This window comes from Lepisma saccharinum, chromosome 24 (genome assembly GCF_977018435.1).
Source record: "Lepisma saccharinum chromosome 24, izLepSacc3.1, whole genome shotgun sequence".
NCBI classification, from domain to species: Eukaryota; Metazoa; Arthropoda; class Insecta; order Zygentoma; family Lepismatidae; genus Lepisma; species Lepisma saccharinum.
This window is the reverse complement of record NC_139252.1, coordinates 33163726-33184711: the sequence shown is the minus strand read 5'-3', so window position 1 is coordinate 33184711 and position 20986 is coordinate 33163726. Positions and strand designations below refer to the sequence as shown.

The following is a 20986-nucleotide window of genomic DNA, read 5'->3' as shown; positions in this document are numbered from 1 at the left end:
AGGAACAGAAGCAAGCATTCTGTATTGTGAAACTCAGTACTGAGGCTCTTGACAACTAGAGGATCAATATGTCAGCAATAAGAAGTAGTACTGTTTAATATTTAATTAAAATGTACACGTCAAGATTAAGAATTTGCTTATTCATGCCATCCGCTTGGTGGCGCTAGTGTGTCTGCACTTTCTAAACTTAAACAAACCTATTGCATTAGAATCTGTGCTTCATCAAATAGCTTATGCGTGATTTGAACGAAGGCTCATGGATAGAAGCTAGGAACAGTACAAGTACAAGAAAACGAAACTGACTATCCTGACGTTTGTCAGTCTGGTGTGCGGTTCAGCCTTAGTCAGAATCTGAGAGCTTCGATGCAGGAACACATAACCTTGATGACTATACTATAGTCAGTAATTTTAAAGAGCTGTTAGTCCATAGTCCGATTTCATTGGTGGAGGCGGGATGTTAGGTCCGCACGTTTGAGGAGTCAATGGGGTCAGCTGACTCATGGACAGACTTGATGGATTCAAATGTTGAGCCTCCATACCACCTAAACTGTTCGGCACATTGTTGACGCTCACAACAACCTGACTGTGTCCATGATGGTTGCTCATGGAGACGGGATTGTTCATTGTTGAGGGATTGCAGCCGTTGCTGCTCGTTGAACTGTTGGCATTGACGCTAGGGTTATTGTTGGCAGGTTGATTGTTGGAGTGTTGATTGTTGTTCTTGTTTGTCGTGGTTACACCGGCAGGGTTGGTTTTTCGTCTAACGTTTTTCGTGTTCGGAAGTTTATTGTCCTTCTTCCACTTCATCCTCCTGTTTTGGAACCATATTTTGATTTGCCTCTCCGAAAGACATAAGGAATGAGCAATCTCGATTCTTCTCCTCCTGGTTAAGTATCTGTTGAAGTGAAACTCCTTTTCCAACTCTAGAATCTGATGCCGTGTGTACGCTGTCCTCTGTCTCTTCGGCTCCATGCCCGGCTGGAAAGTCCCATTGGCTGGAAAGATAGAAGAACCACTTGTTTTACCAAAACCATCTGAAAGTAGACAAAAATAGCGTTCTACACTACATGTAGGTGAGTCTTGTACAAGAGGATACAAGAAAATATTAAGAAATTTTACTATAGTCAATTAAGTAAATACACTTCGTTCCCTCTATACAGTGGCGGCGACTAGGGATGCGAGGGGGGGCAGTCGCCACCCACTTTTTGTCCCTGAACAATAGCATCTTGCCTATCAAGAGAAAGCAAACTGACCCCACCCCCTAGTCCTGGCACCCAATCGCCGCTACTGCCTCTATACATTAGGGGTGGCCAACACGTACTATACTATGTTCACTTTTTATTGCAATAAATAAATGAATCCTCCCCTTACGGTTGCCAGAAATGATACAATTATATATACCACGGTTACCTCAAACTCGACGTATTCCTTTGAAGGCATGATAGTAGGCTACAGCGAATTTGCAATAAATTTAACCAAATACTAAGGAGGCCCATTTTTGAGATATTCCACATTTATTGATTTTGTTGAAGAACTCCCGATTTCCAGGTTCAAAATTAAAATAAGAAAAAAGTGGTGATCGAATTCAACCTGTTTTAATTTGTATGTCATGCCAACACGTTGGCAATGTTTTATGAACAGTAAAACAATCAAAAGCGCCGAACATTTTCAAGAGCAGGTCAAAACTTATTCGATGTTTAAATTTTCAATTAAGTTGCTCACCAAAAAACAGCAAATATCTCAAAATATCAATAAGAAACTAAGCGTACAAACTACTAGAAAAACTTCCTTGTTTTATCAGCTGTCCGACCACGTATTATAATGTTCACAAAAAATTTTAAAAATCTTGGAAAAAGTTCAATAACAACGGGGCAGGTAGAGCGCAACTACGAAGTGGAAATTGAAAGAATAATGAAATGAAAGAAAGTTTGTTTGTAAGAATGGATTCAGTTCACAAGTCTTTCTCAAAATGTTCTCCTCTATGTCGAATTCACGCCCGAACCCGCTTCCTTACTTCTGTTTTAGTTACTCTTGAAGTGAAAGAGATCGCATTTCTTCAGTCGCATGGACGATTCTATGTTTGAGATTTTCCACGGAAAGCACTGGTGTTGCATAAACTAAGGCCTTCATGTACCCCCACACATCAAAATCGACAGGAAATTAGTCGGGACACCTTGCAGGCCACGGGATTGGCCCTACTCTGCCGATCCAACTCGTTGGAAAAGTTGCATCCAGACACTGTCGTAGGGTGACTCCATTGTAATACCAACTAACTACACCAACCTCCATTTTTGTGCACCAGAAGCACAAAGTGAAACCATCAGGTTCAGAAGGACTTTCTTCTCTGAATTTATGGATGGGAGTAATTGACAACTATTTGATTGAGCCCTACTTTCTGCCCAGAACTTTAAATGGGGAGAATTACGAAGATTTTTTAAAGGAATGAGCTGATGACATCCCTCTCGCAACAAGACGTCAAATGCTATTCCAGAACTACGGCTATCCAGCGCACTATGGAGTCACCCTACGACAGTGTCTGGATGCAACTTTTCCAACGAGTTGGATCGGCAGAGTAGGGCCAATCCCGTGGCCTGCTAGGTGTCCCGACTACTTTCCTATCGATTTTGATGTGTGGGGGTACATGAAGGCCTTAGTTTATGCAACACCAGTGCTTTCCGTGGAAAATCTCAAACATAGAATCGTCCATGCGACTGAAGAAATGCGATCTCTTTCACTTCAAGAGTAACTAAAACAGAAGTAAGGAAGCGGGTTCGGGCGTGGATTCGACATAGAGGAGAACATTTTGAGAAAGACTTGTGAACCAAATCCATTCTTACATACAAACTTTCTTTCATTTCATTATTCTTTCAATTTCCACTTCATAGTTGCGCTCTACCTGCCCCGTTGTTATTGAACTTTTTCCAAGATTTTTAAAATTTTTTGTGAACATTATAATACGTGGTCGGACAGCTGATAAAACAAGGAAGTTTTTCTAGTAGTTTGTACGCTTAGTTTCTTATTGATATTTTGAGACATTTGCTGTTTTTTGGTAAGCAACTTCATTGAAAATTTAAACATCGAGTAAGTTTTGACCTGCTCTTTGAAAATGTTCGGCGCTTTTGATTGTTTTACTGTTCATAAAACATTGCCAACGTTTTGGCATGACATACAAATTAAAACAGGTTGAATTGACCCCCTTGGTATAAGAATTTCTTGCAAATTCGCTGTACTATCTATCATGCCTTGAAAGGAATACCACGGTTACCTCAAACTCGACGTATTCCTTTGAAGGCATGATAGTACAGCGAATTTGCAACAAATTTAATCCTAAAGTGCCTTACACTAAGGGTGCCCATTTTCGAGATATTCCACATTTATTAATTTTGTTATATATATAATTAAATAGTTTGGAAAAAAAGAACAACAACATATTATTATTATTATATTGTTATAACATTTGAAGTTGCTACTCTTGCAAATTTCAAACAATTTGATGCATCTTATGATCAACAGTCTACACATCATGTTCTTGACCTATGCTTATCAAATATACAAAATATTAAATTGGATACTAACGTCTTCCCTCTATGCAGAATTGATAACTACCACCCTCCATTTTCCTTCACCTTTCATTTTAGTCAAGGATTTAAAAAGAGTATGTTTTTAGTAAACAGCAATGACTTGAATTTTGCAAAGGGGGATTATGAAAAACTTTATAATGATTTTCTTATTGTTTCTAATATGTTTTTAATTGAAGATGATATAAATGAATCTATAATTAATTTTAATAAAGCTGTTCAATTTATATTAGAAAAGAATATACATCTAAAAGATGTACCTGTTAGTGTTAGATCACCTTGGGTAAATTAAAAACTCAAAGTTTTGATGAGCAAAAAAAGATTTCATGATAAATATAAACAAACTGGTGAATTTAAATGTTATGTTATTTATAATACTTTAAGAAGAAAGGTAAAAAATCAGTTTATGAATCAAAAGAAACAATACTTTCTATCCTTAGAAGGGAGTATCCAAACAAATAAAGATATTTTTTTGGTCACAGTTTAATAAGCAAAAAGAGTAAGAATAAAATCACAAATATACTCTGGATAAGTTACTTCATAAAGAATATGACATAGCAAATGCTTTTAAAGAAGTTCTTCATAAAGCTTTTACAAAAGTAACTCAAACAGATGTGAGTAGTGTTATGATCAATAATTATGTTAATTATATTGATATACCATTCGTCTCTAATGAAGATATTTCAAAGGTAATCTGTAAACTTAAAAGTAGATCTGCAATTGGTCCTGATAGAATTCGTAATTTTATTTTGAAGGGTAATCAAGAAGTTTTGGTACCATTACTGTCAATCTTTTATAATAAATCTCTTCAAAGTGGTTGTTTCCCTGAAATTTGGAAAGATGTTTATGTAGTTGCAGTCATTAAAAACAAAAATTGAGATGTAAGTGATATTGAAAATTATAGACCAATAACCATTCTAAATGCAATAGCTTAAATTTTTTAACATATAATGGCCGACTATATTGGATTTTCGCTCAAACGATATAAACATATAAATCAGCATGGGTTCATAAAAGGTAGATCTACGGTTACAAACATTTTAGTATTAATTGACTCTATAAAAACAACTCTTGTAAAAAAACTCAAACCGATATTGTATTTATAGATCTGGCTAAAGCATTTGAATCTGTTATCATAAATTGTTACTTCATAAACTTGATATGTTGGACATTTCCCCAAGATTTTTGAAATGGTTTCAGAGTTATTTAATGAATAGAACGTTTAGAGTAAAAATATGTCAAACAACATCCAATAAGGCAAAAATATCGTGTGGGGTACCACAAGGATCTCCACTTGGTCCTATTTTATTTGCAATTTTTATTAATGATCTTATATTTAGTGTTAGAGAATCATCATGTCTTTTATATGCCGATGATCTAAAAATATTCAGGGAAATAAGAACTGGATGGGATGTCTTAAAATTACAGGATGATCTTATAGAGTAGTACAATGGTGTGACATAAATGGTATGCAAATTAATTTAGCTAAATCCAAACTATTGAGATGTTCAAGAAAAACAAACAGTATTGTCTCTAAATATTATGTTATTAAATCTAATAAGATTTCTATTTGCTCTAGTCATAATGGTCTTGGTATAATTATAGATTCTAAACTGTCATTTGAGGAACATATAATTGAAGTTTGTAAAAAAGCTAAAAAGGTTTTAGGTTTTATATTTTTTAATTGGACTTCTCTTAATTTAATGGAAACTTCTAGATTTCTATTTATAGTTTTGGTTCATCCATTATTAGCATATGGAAGTGAATTATGGAACGTAGCAGCAAATAGTCACACCGAGAAAATTTAAGCAATTCAGAAATTATTTATTAGTTTACTTTGTACGAAAATGAAGAAAAGTTACTTGTCACTAAAATATATGGCGTGGTTGGAATTTTTTAGTTTAACAACATTGAGCTTAAGCATGAAAGATAAAATCAAAGTATTTATACAAAACATCTTGTCAAATAGGACTGATAGTGAATCCTTTAGAAATACAATAGTTTATAACGTTCCAAAATATGAAACAAGAAAAAATGCATTATTATCAGTAAAATTGAAAAATTGTGGTGAATTTATCAAAATATTAATCGATGATTTCGATTATGACTTCCCTTAAAATATTATATTTAGGTATAGCATGTGATTTGATTTAAAAACTTTTTATATTACACTTTGTTACATAGTGCTGTATGAGGTTTTTGTAACTTTTCTCAGTACTTTAAATAAATTATTATTATTATTATTATTATTTTTATTATTATTATTATTATTATTTTTATTATTATTATTATTAAACAATAATAACTATCATAAACAATTTTTTAAAGAAATATTCCAAATTTATTATTATTACTATTGTTATTACCCCTGGAGATACTTTCTACTCTATCCACCAGATGTGTGAATATCTAACACAACTGAGTTTTTGTTTTAAGTCCACTTTATGCACAGAAAGGCTAATCGGGACTGGACCTACAGTTTAACGTGGGATCCGAACTACTATGTGCCTCCACTAGGTATCGAACCCTTGATTACATGGCGACGACGTTACCACAATGCCATCGAGAAGGCCACACAACTGTTTTTATTTTTAATTTAATACAGTTAACATAGTGAAATTCATAGTTATTCTATTTTGTTATTAACTTTTACACAGCCCGTTCAAGAAAAGGTTTAAAAGTTAGGGGAAATTTTTAGCCATGAAATTCATGTCTTTGTCGTTTGGAATTTTGAAAAGTGTGGAACCATTTATTCTTTGAATGAAATGGTAAAAAAAAAAAAAATCAATCTGATTCCTATATTTTACACACCATGACAGTTATTACCCTGAAAAAACAATTACTAGAAATGACTGATTTGAAATTTGAATACTTTTTAAAGAAGTTGTCACTAAGGGGCAGATATGGTCAGAAGCTTCCCTCTTTGAAAAAGCTTTTAGAAAAATAGTATCGAATGCAGCAAAAGGTGAGCAAATATAGTACTATCTTCTAAAGACAAAAGTTAATCCCACATGAATGAGACACGTCACTGTGCGCATGCGTGGAGTTTTTACTAAGAAAATACCCCAAAGTAACCTTTCCACGCGCTAGAAAAACCGAACAAGGAAGTAAAAACCAGATAAGCTAAATGCAAATGATGGGAAGAGTAGATATCTCTTGGGACTGCATGTTGATTACGACCGGCGATTTTGTACAAAGGAGCCAGTACTTAACAAGTGACAAATGAACCCCTTGCGTTATTGGATCGAATCTGTGCTGCCTGGAGCTTGCATTCCGTTGTCCGTCCATTTCACTGACAACGAGACATGCATTTTTCCCGTCTCCACCTCCCCCCGCCCTCCAATCCCCCCTTCCGCTGCGCCAGAGCGACTGGCAAACAACGCTGGCGTGAATACTTTCTGCTTCCCGAGCCAGGGTGCTTTCGTGTTAGTTGCCGTTTCCCCCCCTGTTCTGAACGTGGAGTCAAATCCCCCTCTTATCACGCGATTTCACCGTCGACTTAGCGACGAAGCTAGTTTCTGGACTTTCATCACTTCTAGCTTGATATTAGCATTTGGAATTTTTAAAATTTCGCATTTTGAATACCAAATTTAGCATTTTCATAGCCTTTTTTTCACTGCGTAATCTGTCAAAACTGTCTACAACCATATCTAATTTGGAATTGGCTAAATTATGATTTTGCGTTACGTGTATATTTTAGTACATAACTTCTGAACTATAAAAGATAAATTCGTCAAATAACTTGCAAAATACTCGCTAACGTATTTACTTTTTAATATACTTGCCTTGACGGTGATGGGATGCATAGTTAGAACATTATTTCGCAAAATATAATAGACTAAAATAAAAAATTCATTTTCCGAGCTAATATTTCTACTTCCAAAATTCAAATTGTAACGAAAAGGACAATTGGTTTGATATCGTTACGTTCTATGAAGATTAACCTTTCAATTGCCGTAGGTTCCAGATTTCTAAGTTTAACAGCAACTGTGGAAGGACGGAACATGTAATTTGCTAGCCTCCATTTTGACCCGTATTTGGTTGACATGAATATAGAGTTGGGGAGGGGGGATTTTTAATATGTTTTCAAGGAGATCAAAAGTAACTCTACATCAGTTTTCAGGGGAAATGCATCTAATTTGACTTAACTTCATGAACATGAAGCTATAGCATGGGAGAAACATCTGATGCTACCAGTCAACAAGCCATCTCACGACGGAATGCGAATTACTGCTACTTGAATGCTTTAACCATTACACTACCGTGCTCTATCTGAAGTTAGATTCGTACCATTGGCAAAACTATCACGATTTTGACCTGAGAACTAGAGAAAAGGTGCTCCCCTTTGACGTTTCGAATAGGTAAACTAGAGGATGGAAATTATCCGATTGGACAAGTTTAGCTCTTTGCTTATAACAAAGTTAAGATTTTCGACACAGACAGAAAAATCAATCTGAGAAAATGTACACAGCTTTTTGATGCATTTCCAAGGAACAAAATTATGCATTCATGCCTGAGATCTCGATACTTTATTTGTGCTGCATCAAACGAAATAGCAGATGAAAATGTGCTCGTCTGTACCATTCTATGCAGGATATTTCAGTGAAAAATTATGCAGTTTTGTTGTCAATTAGCACACCTTGAATTCCATGTGCAGTGTATGTACCAAAAATGCAAAACGAAACAATAGATGTCTGTCCAATAGTCAGTTCTCTTCAGGAAGAAAGCGTGTTAGAATTTGACGATAAAATGTGATCTGTTTATTGAAATTAAGATTAGTAAATACCGTTAAGAGAAATAAAATGCTTTAAACAAGGTTGAACTTAGCATAATGTAAGCTACTTTAAGAGGGTGTGACACCTGTGGATGGTAAATGTAACACTTTTATACGAATTAAGGTTTTGTTAAATTTAGTTTTATTCATGTTTCGTCAAGTAGATTTCTAATAGTTATTTGGAATTTATGTATTTCTGAAACTTGTATATGGTAGAGTGTGGAAAGTGAATGTTTGCGACGTTTCCCGATAACTTTTTGTTTAACAATAACATCGAGAAATTGAGAAAAGGCGAACATAGTGGTTAAATATGTTGAAAATTTGAGGAGGCAAATTTTCGATGTTTCATTACTGAGAAATCTGCAAATTTGTTAGAATTAACACCAAAAATGTTGCGAAAATGTAATGTAATCTGGAGATAAAATTGAAAATAAGATTTTTCACAGAGTACAATAATGCAGGCAGGCACAATGAGACAAGAAAATCTTTCCGAATACATTTAGGCACTAGTAAGTAATACCACAGACCTGTGGTAATACTGACAATTGAGAAGTAATTAACAAAAGACAAGAAACTGCAATTTGCAATGTATCAGAAAGCTCTTACGGGTAAATATAATGATCATTGAACGGTAATATGTGTAAGCCATATCTTTACGGAACCTGAATTCGAGAAAATTGAAGAAAAGAAGCGCAAATATTATTCTGTGAAAGATTTTTGTGGTATTATGAACTTGATATTTCATATTTGGTGCCCTGTGAAGTACATATTTAAATCATAAGCGTTTATTTTTCACAGAGATAGGCTACGAATTATTCTATTACAAAAATTATGATTTGTTTCAAATTTTACAACCTTTATTTTCTGTGAAAATTTATTCACGGGTATAAATTACCGTTGGTATCAGTAAAGGCATAGTCCATATCAATTCAGGGGGAGGGCTTACCTTCATGGTCTCAGATGTTATTGAATTAAACATGTTAAAATTCAGGACAAAGTAAGAAACACGTATTTTTTTGTTGTGTCCAAAAAAAATTCCTGGCCCGAGATACAGACCGCCAAAAATGGCGCCTCGGGCGTCATTTCTCACGTCCGATTTTCGGCAAAATATTAAAATGCTCTATCTCTGGAGCGGTTCAAGATATTTTGTTGCTGTTTTTCTTTTATTTGAAAGAGAATAATTTGCTGATTAAAATGATAACCTCTGTTTGGAAATATGTGTCCAAGTTTTCTTGCTGGAACCTTCTGATTTTTTTTTTGAAATATCAAAAAAAAATTCTTCCAAAAATCTTGTTTTTTTACTGTTGATCAGTACCATACAGTACTACATTTCCTGAAAAGGAGAACTTCCACTTTTGAGTTTAACAGGTTTTATAAACAATGTTCATGTTTTAACTTCCGTGGCTAATTTCTTTATTGCAGTTCTCTTAAACTTTTTTGTCTCCAAAACACCAATCTCAAAAATTCTGAGATTTTTCAGGAGTTGTATATCTAAGGGTACTACATATCCTGGAAAGGAGAACACGTCATTTTGGTTCTGGATTTTTACATAATGTTTTTCTAAAAAAATCACTCTCGGACCAATATGCTCAATGTGATGGAATAAAAACGATAAATTAAACAAAGTTGAAACTGGTGAAATGTTTCTATTCTTCTGGATTTTCTTTACATAGAACCTTCCAAATCATTAAAGGTCTTCCGGAACAATGTGGAAGCTTCCAGATAATTCCAGAATGTAATAGAGCCTTCTAGAACAATCTGGAACCATCCAGATTATTCCAGAATGTAATAGAACTTTCTAGAACATTCTGGAACCATCCAGATTATTCCAGAATATAAGAGAACCTTCAAAAACATTCTGGAACCTTCCAAATTATTCCAGAATGAACTATACAGTTCCTATAATTCATATTCTTCTTGGCGGACAAGTCAGATAATAATAGTATAATTGAAGGGATAATACAATGAAAAGATATTTTGCAGGATGGGATGTAACGGATTCCAGGATTTATTCAATAAGTCCCTAACAGAAGTAACTTTCTCGCGCGATATAGACCGATAAATATTATTAACGTAATATAAAAAATAAGGCCAATTGTAAGTTAAGAATACCATTGTTTATGCTAAGCCGCGCAATATAACACCAAATTATTGCAGTACAGAATAAAAGAGATTTCGAGAAAAAAATTAAAACCCATAGTTCACGTTCAGCAATTAATAAACTAGGGATAGGAGAACTGTAGGGACTGGACTCTCGCCTATCGCGTTGTCGTCTTGAATCAAGGGGTACCCGGTTCGAGGCACATAGTGGTTCAGATCCTACGTTGAACTGCAAGTCCAGTCCCGATTAGCCTATCTGTGCATAAAGTGAACTTAAAAATTCACCGAAGAGAAATGAATTGCTAGTAAATAGATAATAAACCTTTTCAAGGAAGGCCTCATCTCCAGGAAAGTATCAACTTGGGGCAAACCCCGGCACTCAGAGCCGGATTAAGACGAAATTGGGCCTGATGCTTGAAATCTTTGGTGAACAATAAACACAACGACGTTATAGTTACGTCACAGCGCAAAGAATAATAGTAACTGTATAATAAGTAACGGTGTGTCTAGGCGTCCGAAATTGGGGCTCCAAAGTTCATTCGAAGATTTATTTTCAGGTTAATATAGCAAAAGAAAACTGTTCAGCTTTCGGAAAATTCTCGTCTGTTTTCATCTGGGCCTATTTCAGGAATAGGCCTAATACTGCAGCATCAATAGCACCCACCTTAATCCGGCTGTTGGGTGAGATGAGTCAAGGCAAACCTTTTCCTGCTCCCATAAAAATAGGCAATAGTTAGGCTGGAGACAGTGATGTGCAGTAGACTATAAGTTTACGTCTACATGCGTTGTCTACACGTAATCTACGCGTAGATTACATTGGGTTGTAGTTTACATAGACTACGTAGACAATCTAAAGTGCATTAAAATTAATTTTCAAGGGTTTCATGAAGGGAAAGTGACATTTTCAACTATATTGGTTTCTAACGAAATGAAAAGAACCCTATTTACAACAAAATTTATCTTCTCTTCTATTATCAACTATGGAAGAAGATAAATAGTATGCAAAAAACAACAACAGATGGCAGTCGTGAGGCAAAAGTGGTCTTTTTCCCATAAAACACTAGAATATTTCCTATATTAGGTTTCTTCCTAGGTGAGAAATTGTTCGAATTTGGAAGGAAGAGTATGAAAAGTTCTCTTCACACATCAGCAACTGATACGCAGTATAATTTTCTTTTAATTCCACGGCGTCCTTTGCTAAGTTATCACCTTTTGCCATGCTGTTTACATAGATTACGTAAAATACATGTATAAAATAGTCTACGTGTAGAATTTAGACTATTGTTGTTTACGCGTAAACGCACATCACTGGCTGGAGAGCTCAATGAACAAACCGATCTCTAACTACGCTACACACTGGTTAACATGAATTGCTAGTAAACGCAACCAGGAGGGGAAAGGAAGTTTAAATAATGTAAAAGCGTAGAGAGAAAGGTGGGATATAAAAATAGACACTGCTACCAACGCTAGAAATAGACTCTCTTCTAAGATAGATATGTGCAAAGGATACAATTCTATAATTCTCTTCTCTACTATCTTCAATTCTGCAACTAAAACGGCGTTGAGAACTCTACAACACTTAGTGTAGGCTCGCGCCATCTGTAATGCGTTTTCCAATGCAACAAGTGGACACAGGCGTATGCTGGGGGAAGACGGACATTCAACACAATGTCCCTAGAGTACCAGAGTAATAATTTATAGCTACCGTGCGTCAGTTTATGGCTGCGCTTTTGAAAGCAGGATGTGAATGTGTGTTTTTGTTTGTTCGCAAGGTGCCGAGCCTGAGGGGAGGGGGCTGGAGGGTACAGCACGTGGTTCCCGAACCAAGACAGTGATCATTCTGCCATTATGGAAAATTTTACGAGGCGTGAAGGGGAGAAGAGAGGAAATAGTCTTCCTGGTGTGGGAAGATGCAAACAGGTTGCTGGATGCTTGGGGAACTGCAAGATTTCTTCTCAAGAACCCTGAAACTCCGCAACCCACAATACAGAGACAGGTCAAATCTCTCTTGTGCAAAAAGTGCTTCTGTAGCTTTAAAGTCTGTTATCTTGTGTTGCTGTTAGGTTTTTAAATTAGCATCAAGCACAAAATCTATAAAATGTAATTAAGATACAGAGATCAACTTACGATGTTTTATGTAGTCCACTATATCCCAAAATAATAAAGGGTGTCTCAGAAATATTTTCGTTTTTAAAACTATTAAAATACTTAAAATCTTTTGTATAATGATAAATTTATTACCAAAAGAAAGCTTAAACATTATTTTTTTGTGGAAAAGAGTATTGGTCAAATGGTGACCGTTCATGTTTTCACATTTAATTATTCTTGAAGCGCTCAGAAGTTACAGTTTGAGCATTACCATGATCATCTTCAAAAAAATAAGGGCCAATGATTCCTTGGCTTGATAGGTCCCAGACGACAACTTTAAGTGAATGTAATGGCGTCTCATGAAGGTTTTTGGGGTTTTCATCTGCCCAGTATCGGCAGTTCTGTTTATTAACATGCCAGTTTATGTGAAAATTTGATTCATCAGAAAACGATCATGGTAATGTTCAAACTGTAACTTCTGAGGCCTTCAAGAATAAATGAACAGTCACCTTTTGTCCAATACCCTTCTCCACAAAAAACAATTAATGTTTAAGCTTTCTTTTGGTAATAAATTTATCTACAAAAGATTTAAGTATTTATTTTAATAGTTTTAAAAACGAAAATATTTCTGAGACACCCTCTATAACATTTTAAAACCGTAAGAGTGATGATGAAATGCCCTTCTTCTTATTTTTCCCTTTACAATACAGTTGTGAATGATATAAAAAAGAAACACACTTGAAAGGCGTTGACCAATGCCAAATACAGCACCAGACCAGTTCACTGCTAAAGAAAAGCTCAGTTCAATCGTTCTAATTGTATTGCTATAGTTCCGCCGCCTTAATAACCGGTGTCCAATCACAGCGCAGAACGGTTATTTTGATAAAATCCTGTTTCCCTACTGGCTGCTTTGATGTTGTCGGCTCTTGCAAAAGCGGTGCGCCTAATTGGCTGTTTGACAGCGAGTTCCTTCGCAGTTAAACGCGGCAACACAGGGCAACACAGGGCAACACTGCCATAACAGCGATCACCGCGCCGGTTCACAGCCCGACGCAACTGTAGTTGATAAAAATTGGTGACTTACTGCGATAGACGAAATTTAAGTTCCTGAAAATCTTCAGCCAATATGTATCATACTCAGAAGAAAATATCTACTGCTGAGTTAAATTTCACAGAACTTTTAAAAGACATGAGTCAAAATTTGTCCTGTATTTGACTAACATATTGACTGCATTGAATGGAAAGTCTGCAGTCGTCATGCGTAAGAAGGATTAGTTTTCAGAAACAAACACTTTTTTATTATTATATAGCGAAGAAACTTTACTACTGGATCCACCAAATTAGTTAATATTCAGCACTGGTTTCAATTACATTTTTACACTTCATACAATGAATATACTGAAATGCATATAAATTCTGTTTTGCTAATTGTTTACAGGCCTTAACGAAAAACGGAACCTTCTCGTATATAACGGGACGTCTGGGAACCCTACTTCAAAGCTGTTATTTGCAAATTATAGTTCAAGAGATGTCCAAATAAAGTTACGAAAATATCTCATAAAATCCTTGTGAAAGACATAATTGATATTATTAAAGGAAAATTTCTTGCAGCATAATATCAAAATCTTTGTCTTAGATTCTTCAAGGAGTGTCTAGGAGAATTGAAGAATATCAAGGCAACGGTTATGCGATAGAAGATGAAAGCTAGGATACACTTTAAGACACAATAAGGTTTCTGATAAAGTGGATTATGTTCGAGAGCAAAGTAAAACAACAATAAACAAATGCGAAGACGTTAAGCGTGAAACTGGTGCCATCTATACGCAGAAAAGTACATACATCAGCTCAAATAAAATAAATGCATTAAGTTTGTAGTTCAGATCAAATGATTGTCTATCGTCCAGAAAAATGCATCAAAAACATATCTATTGATGCATTAATATGCTTTTAGACACGAAACTGTTGATTAATTTTTACATTATAGGCATTCAGCACTAAAAAAGGAGCACAAGGACAAACACAGAGGATTATCCTTGCCGTGGATCTAGGCGCCAAAGCCTAGTTGGCCTGCAAAAAAGTAGTTACCTGGGTATATTACAATCAGAGAACTAAATGCATCATATCGATTGATGCACTAAAGTGTGTTTTATGGCTTCTTCAAAGAATCAGATTCACATTTGATACATTTGGGTGGATTTTTGTATGTCGTGAAACAAACACCAAAGTGCATCATTCAAGTGAGGATTTTTTCAGTTGAGATGCACTTTAATGCATCAGTTGATGCAGTCTGGTGCATCAAGATGCATCAAGGTGCATCAAAACGCATCAGCTGATGCATTAAAGTGCATCTCGACTGAAAGGAATCCTCACTAGAATCAAATGATGCACTTTGGTGTTTCTTGCACGACATACAAAAATGCACCAAACTGCATCAAATGTGAATCTGATTCTTTGAAGAAGCTACAAAACAAACTTTAGTGCATCGATCGATGCATTCTGGTGCATCAATCGATATGATGCATTAAGTTCTCTGAGTGCAGAAACTATCATTCAAAGAATCAAGACGGGAATGAGACCACACTGTTCAAGACAAGTCAAATCTCTTTAAAGTCTTCAAGACACGAGATTTAAATATCCGAGACTCTCGGTTACGTTCGAGTTCGAGACCGAGTATGGGTCTACACAAAATAAAAAAAACAAGAGGTAGAACAGGGTTTTGCACTACAATTGTTAACTTTTTCATTTCAACATAGGCAGATGTCGGCACAAGTGCTACTGCCCCCCTGACACGACCAATGTTGCCAGTACACCTAATAATTTCGAAAAAAAACATACATTTTAATGAATGTTTATGATGTATTTTGATGCACCAGAATGCATCTCTTTTGATGATGCACTTAAACATTTCGTCTGAGCTACATAAACCAAACGTTTAACTGCATCATCCAAAAAGATGCGTCAAGGTGCATATCTGATGCATTAAAGTGCATCTAAAGTGAAATGAATCCTCACTTGAATCAAACGATGCAATTTGGTGTTTCTTTCACGACATCCAAAAATGCACCCAAATGCATCAAATGTGAATCTGATTCTTTAAAGAAGCCATAAAACACTTTAGTGTATCAATCGATGCATTCTGTTGCATCAATCGATATGATGCATTTAGTTTTCTGTGTGTAGGATTTAAAGAGGTGCCCCTCTCCTCCTCATACATAATTAGATTGATTTACTTTGTTTTACTTCGCTTTATGCCACTTTTGGCAAATCGCTGAGGATGAAAGGTGATAACATGACATTGATGAAAGGATTACCACAAACACATGTGAACAGGACCCACCATACAGGCCTCACGCACCTATTTCGAACTTTTGGTAAGTTGAACGCACTTACAATTTCTTATGCATAGATCGGTTAATCGGGACTGGACCTACAAAATAACGCATTGCCATGAAGCAAGTAATATGTCATTAGGCCTATTAGGTTTAATATATTTTCAGTGGATCATTTTTTTATTAATGATTTTTAATACTACAAACGTGCATAACACAATTGCATAAAATCCATCAACTTTTCATTTGCAGTTATATGTCATATTTGTAATACCAGACAAAGTGGTAGAGAGAATTGAATATTCCGCTTAGGATTTACGTTCCAAAATTTATAGATTCCAGTCCTGTACGTATCAGTAGTATTCCTTGAATTTGTTTCCACAACTTGTTTATGTGAACTATGGGTGCCAAAACCCTTTCTTATGAGTAAGGACAGTAAATATTTGAGTGTATACTCGCGCGCCATCTAACAATTAAAATAATAACTAGAACTAAAATTAGACACTGATCTTTTCGGCAGTAAATATTCCGCAGGAAAATCCGCTGTCGATGCATCTCACTAGATTAAATTATTTGTACACTTTGATGAAGAAGCGCATGCATAATTTTACACACAAAAGTAAATGCATCAGTTGAGACAAAAATGCATAAATTCTGTAGCTCAGACCAAAATTTTAAGTGCATGTAGAAAGATGCTGGAAGGTGCATCAAAAACACATCTTTCGATGCATTAAAGTACATTTCGAGATAGATATACTCACTTGCATCACATGATGCATTTTGGCGGTACCTTTACAAACGATATTTATACAAAAATACTCTGTTTCCGGTGCATCAACTAGATTACAGACAGGACTCTACTGCAACAGATATTTTTCACAACTGATTGACAAGTCCCTATACATTACTCGATATTAGTATTTTAATGCACTAATTTCAGTACTAACAAGAAGCCGAACTCATAAAGAAAGCATGGTAGGTCATGCACTGTAAAATGTTTTTTTATACTTGAAAAAATAATCAATTTATAAAAAGAAAGTTTGAGTCCTGCTTTTCAAAAATAACGGGCATACTGTTAAATTTCGTAAAGTTTACGGTAACAGAGTACGGTAGATGGATCCACTGGCATGCACAACATTTTGCTTCGGAGGGGGCAGGAATTGTAAGGATTCTAGGATGAGATATACTATGAAATATTTCGTAATTTTTTTAACCTTTGTTTTAGAAGTTATTCAGAGACAAAAATGCTAATCGCACACAGAACTCGAAATGCATCACATCAAAGTTGATGTACTTTTAATGCATGAATTGGCACACTTAAATGTGTAATTTCTTTTACCTTTACCTTATCTCTTGTTATCTTTGGGAAGATAGTGTCATTTTAGTGCATCACATAGAACAGAATCTGTGCCCTTTTATGCATTTCTGTGTGTATTTCGACACCAAACAGTGCATCGTTCGCAGTTTATACTCGTTAATGTGTTATTGGAGTCAACATATGTGGGTAAATTGGCACGTTTAAGAGTTCTGTGTGCGGTTGTTATATATTAAAGTGGGTTTGGATTTATTTTCGTTTCAGAGTTCTTTAATGCTCTCATTTGAAAATTTTGATTCTATCCAAATTTCTGGAGGGGCTGTAGTCCCATCAGCTTTCCCCTTGAGTACGCTTTGATCAACATCTAAACAGACTATCCTATTGTATAGATAAACGATTTTTTTCAAAGGTATTTGACGAACATTCTATTCCAATATTTTCATGTTCCACAGTTTACTTACAGTTAAGAATTCCTAAAATGTATTTTATTTACTTTTCTTTACTTTAGATGCCGTACTGAAATAATATGGAATATATGTATTTGTATAACCTATATTTTTAGAACAAGTGCGAACTATTTCAGCTACTAAAATTATGATTAATTCAACATGTAACGGACTGTTAATTTTTTAATCTGAGCTTTGCTCATGAGGATTTGGATATAATTTGTTAATTGATGGTAGAGATAAATGTTTGTTGCAATGTTTAAAAATAAATTGAAAAGAAAGTACTCCAGTATTTTTTAATTTTACTTCTTTGGATTGTTGGTTCAATAAATGAATAACAGTGTTTAAATCGCTTCGGCACCAGTATAATACTTTGGAACACAATTTGCACGCCTTTTGAAAAAAAGAAAGGTCAAATGTATGTCTTACGTAAGTCCGTTACAAAATTTCCTTTGCTGAAATTTTGTCCCTAACAATGTACTTGAAACTAGGCCACTGGAGTTTCTGTTAAAATATTCGAAAGTTTTCAAGAAGTGTGCAGTTTACGATTTAAAAAAAATAAGAAAAAAGTGTTTTGCTTATGACGTTTAAGTAAGGAAGACTTTCGACAAAAATAAATGAGAGTATTTCATTAATTTCTCACGTACTGAAACGGTAAGCAAACGTTGTAACAATAAGTACAAACCGTTTACCGGTACATCTGATGAAAGTTTTTATACAGTGCGACATGTGCTGTTTAGGGAGGTATAGCAGCGATGCTCTTTTGTTACGTACACGAGAGCGCTCAACTAAGCTTATATTACATTTCTTGGATCTGAAGTGAAAGAAAGTAATAATTATTTTCCCACAATTGACGCATGCGTCACTTCAGATCCAAGAAATGTAATATAAGCTTAGTTCAGCGCTCTCGTGGAAAATAAATACTTCTCCTATATGAAGACATTAGAATGTAGAAACGCTCGTGAATATCGTCGCAGACAGTGATGTGCCGTAGACTATAAGTTTACGTCTACATGCGTTGTCTACACGTAATCTACGCGTAGATTACATTGGGTTGTAGTTTACATAGACTACGTAGACAATCTAAAGTGCATTACAATTAATTTTCAAGGCTTTCATGAAAGGAAACTGACATTTTCAACTATATTGTTTCCTAACAAAATGAAAATAATCCTATTTACAACAAAATTTCTCTTCTCTTCAATCATCAACTATGGAAGAATATAAATAGTATGCAAAAAAAAACAACAGATGGCAGTCGTGAGGCCAGAGTGGTCTTTTTCCCATAAAACACTAGAATATTTCCTATATTAGGTTTCTTCCTAGGTGAGAAATTGTTCGAATTTGGAAGGAAGAGTATGAAAAGTTCTCTTCATACAGCAGCAACTGATACGGAATATAATTTTCTTTTAATTCCACGGCACCCTTTGTTAAGTTATTACCTCTTGCCATGTTGTTTACATAGATTACATAATCTATGTGTATAAAATAGTCTACGTGTAGAATGTAGACTATCGTTGTTTACGCGTAGACGCACATCACTGGGTACAGCAGCGATGCTCTTTTGTTTTCCGTGTACACAGAAGCCAAATGTGTCGATGGACAGAAGTTTGTTGACTCCAGTAACATATTAAAAGTGCACTTTTGGTACATCAAAATGCACACAGGAATGCACACATCGGCCATGTTAATTTCAAAGAAACAGAAAAAAAAACTACACGTTCATTGATGCACGAAAAGTGCGTCAACCTTCGTTTGTTGCATTTCGTGTTCTGTGTGCACGAAAATTTACTACTGATGAGTGCTGGTCCACATTTTGAGCATTTATCTAATAAATATAGCCGAACTTTGTAGCGGAGTGTTTAGTACCGCGAGCTACGACGCCAATGGACCCGGGGTCGAATCCCGAACTTGGTGTTTTTTTTATGAGTGTCCATTCATTAATTTCATCATATCATCCATCACTCATCCTCATCTTTGCGATTAGCCAAAAAGTTGAAGAATAACAAAGTAAAATGAACAAAAATTACCGGTATAGAAGACCACACAGATGTTGCATAAATACCGTAGAACTCTTGGGTCCAGCTCTTTTCTGATGTGATAAATATTAGAAAAGTTGGGCCTAGAGGCCCTCCACACTCTTCTCGAATACGGTTTAGAAGTCCACGGACACGTGATCAATTGCTTCGTGTTCCCATGTACAGAATTTTGATTGATTGATTGATTGAGTTGGTGTTTCAAGTCCACTTTATGCACAGTAAGGCTAATTGGGATTGGACCTACAGTTTAAAGTGGGATCCGAAGCACTATGTGCCTCCACCGGGTATCGAACCCGGGACAAGGCGACGACGCTACCACTGCGCCATCTGGGAGGCCTCCATGTACAGAATTGTACAATTGCGTAAACAAAAGCCGACCCCCGTGGCAGAGTGGTTAGCACATCGATCTACGACGCCAGGGATCCCGGGTTCGAAACCCGGCCTGGGCATGGCTGGTTGTGAGTGCCAAAAAAATAAAGCAAATCAATGAAGCGGAAACAAAACAAGCAAAGATCTGTTTTCGATTCAAATTGCTTCGTCAACGTATATTATTTCTGCCTTGGGAGATTTCGGTGCAGTGTGCGAATTAACGGGGGGTGGATACAGGGGATCCCCCCTACAATTCTTTCATCCCTGCCAGGGAAGTTTTTATCCCCGCCAAAGACAATGCAATTGAAAGCACATACATAGTGTATACCGTCTCTTGACCATGGGATAAACATAACTGAAAAATAATTCAGGGAAAACAGTTAATTTACCTTTAAGACAATTGTATCCTGCTTCGCGTCTAAAGTTTTCTGTCCATTGCCATATACAGTAAAAAGGTCTACCGCCATGGCAAGAAGAGGTGATTTTGTCAGCCTTATTCGTTGGAGGTAGAGTCGAATAACGTTCGGAACATCTCTAGGGGACTGAGCGAGTCTGTCTAGCGAGCCTAGTGGGCGTGTAGAGCCTGAGCAAGGAGCTTAGCAATAGGCTCTGGGTTGAGATGACGTCAGCGGCTCGCTTAGTTGATTGGCTGCTTTGAGAGTCGTGACTCGTTCCAAAGCTTCAAATGAATAACAGCCAAAGATGTTATGGAAATAATCTCCCTCTACGTCACATTTCTCGCCATACGCCGAGCAGTGAGTGGTTGCATAACACCAGGAAAAGTAAAGAGACTTTTGTAAACGCCGTCGGGAGGAAATTGCTGGATCTTGGGGAGGCAATTAACCTGGATCTCCTAAATGGGAAATGTACGGGGGAGAGAGAGGGAAATTTCACTTACGTTGCTGCAAATGGCACAAGTATTATAGATTACTTTCTAGTGTCCAGGGA

The 20986-nt window shown here is 35.9% G+C and overlaps 1 protein-coding gene across 1 annotated transcript in view; it reads right to left on the bottom strand.

The window, feature by feature from the left end:
- Positions 1-371: 371 nt before the first annotated feature.
- Positions 372-20986, bottom strand: part of LOC145978348 (homeobox protein Hox-B4a-like) — a 29884-nt gene continuing 9269 nt past the window's right edge. Inside the window, exon 2 of the mRNA XM_083110942.1 lies at positions 372-995. Coding sequence (XP_082967068.1) covers positions 409-995 — 587 coding nt within the window. The 3' untranslated portion in view covers positions 372-408. The remainder of the gene's footprint in view (positions 996-20986) is intronic.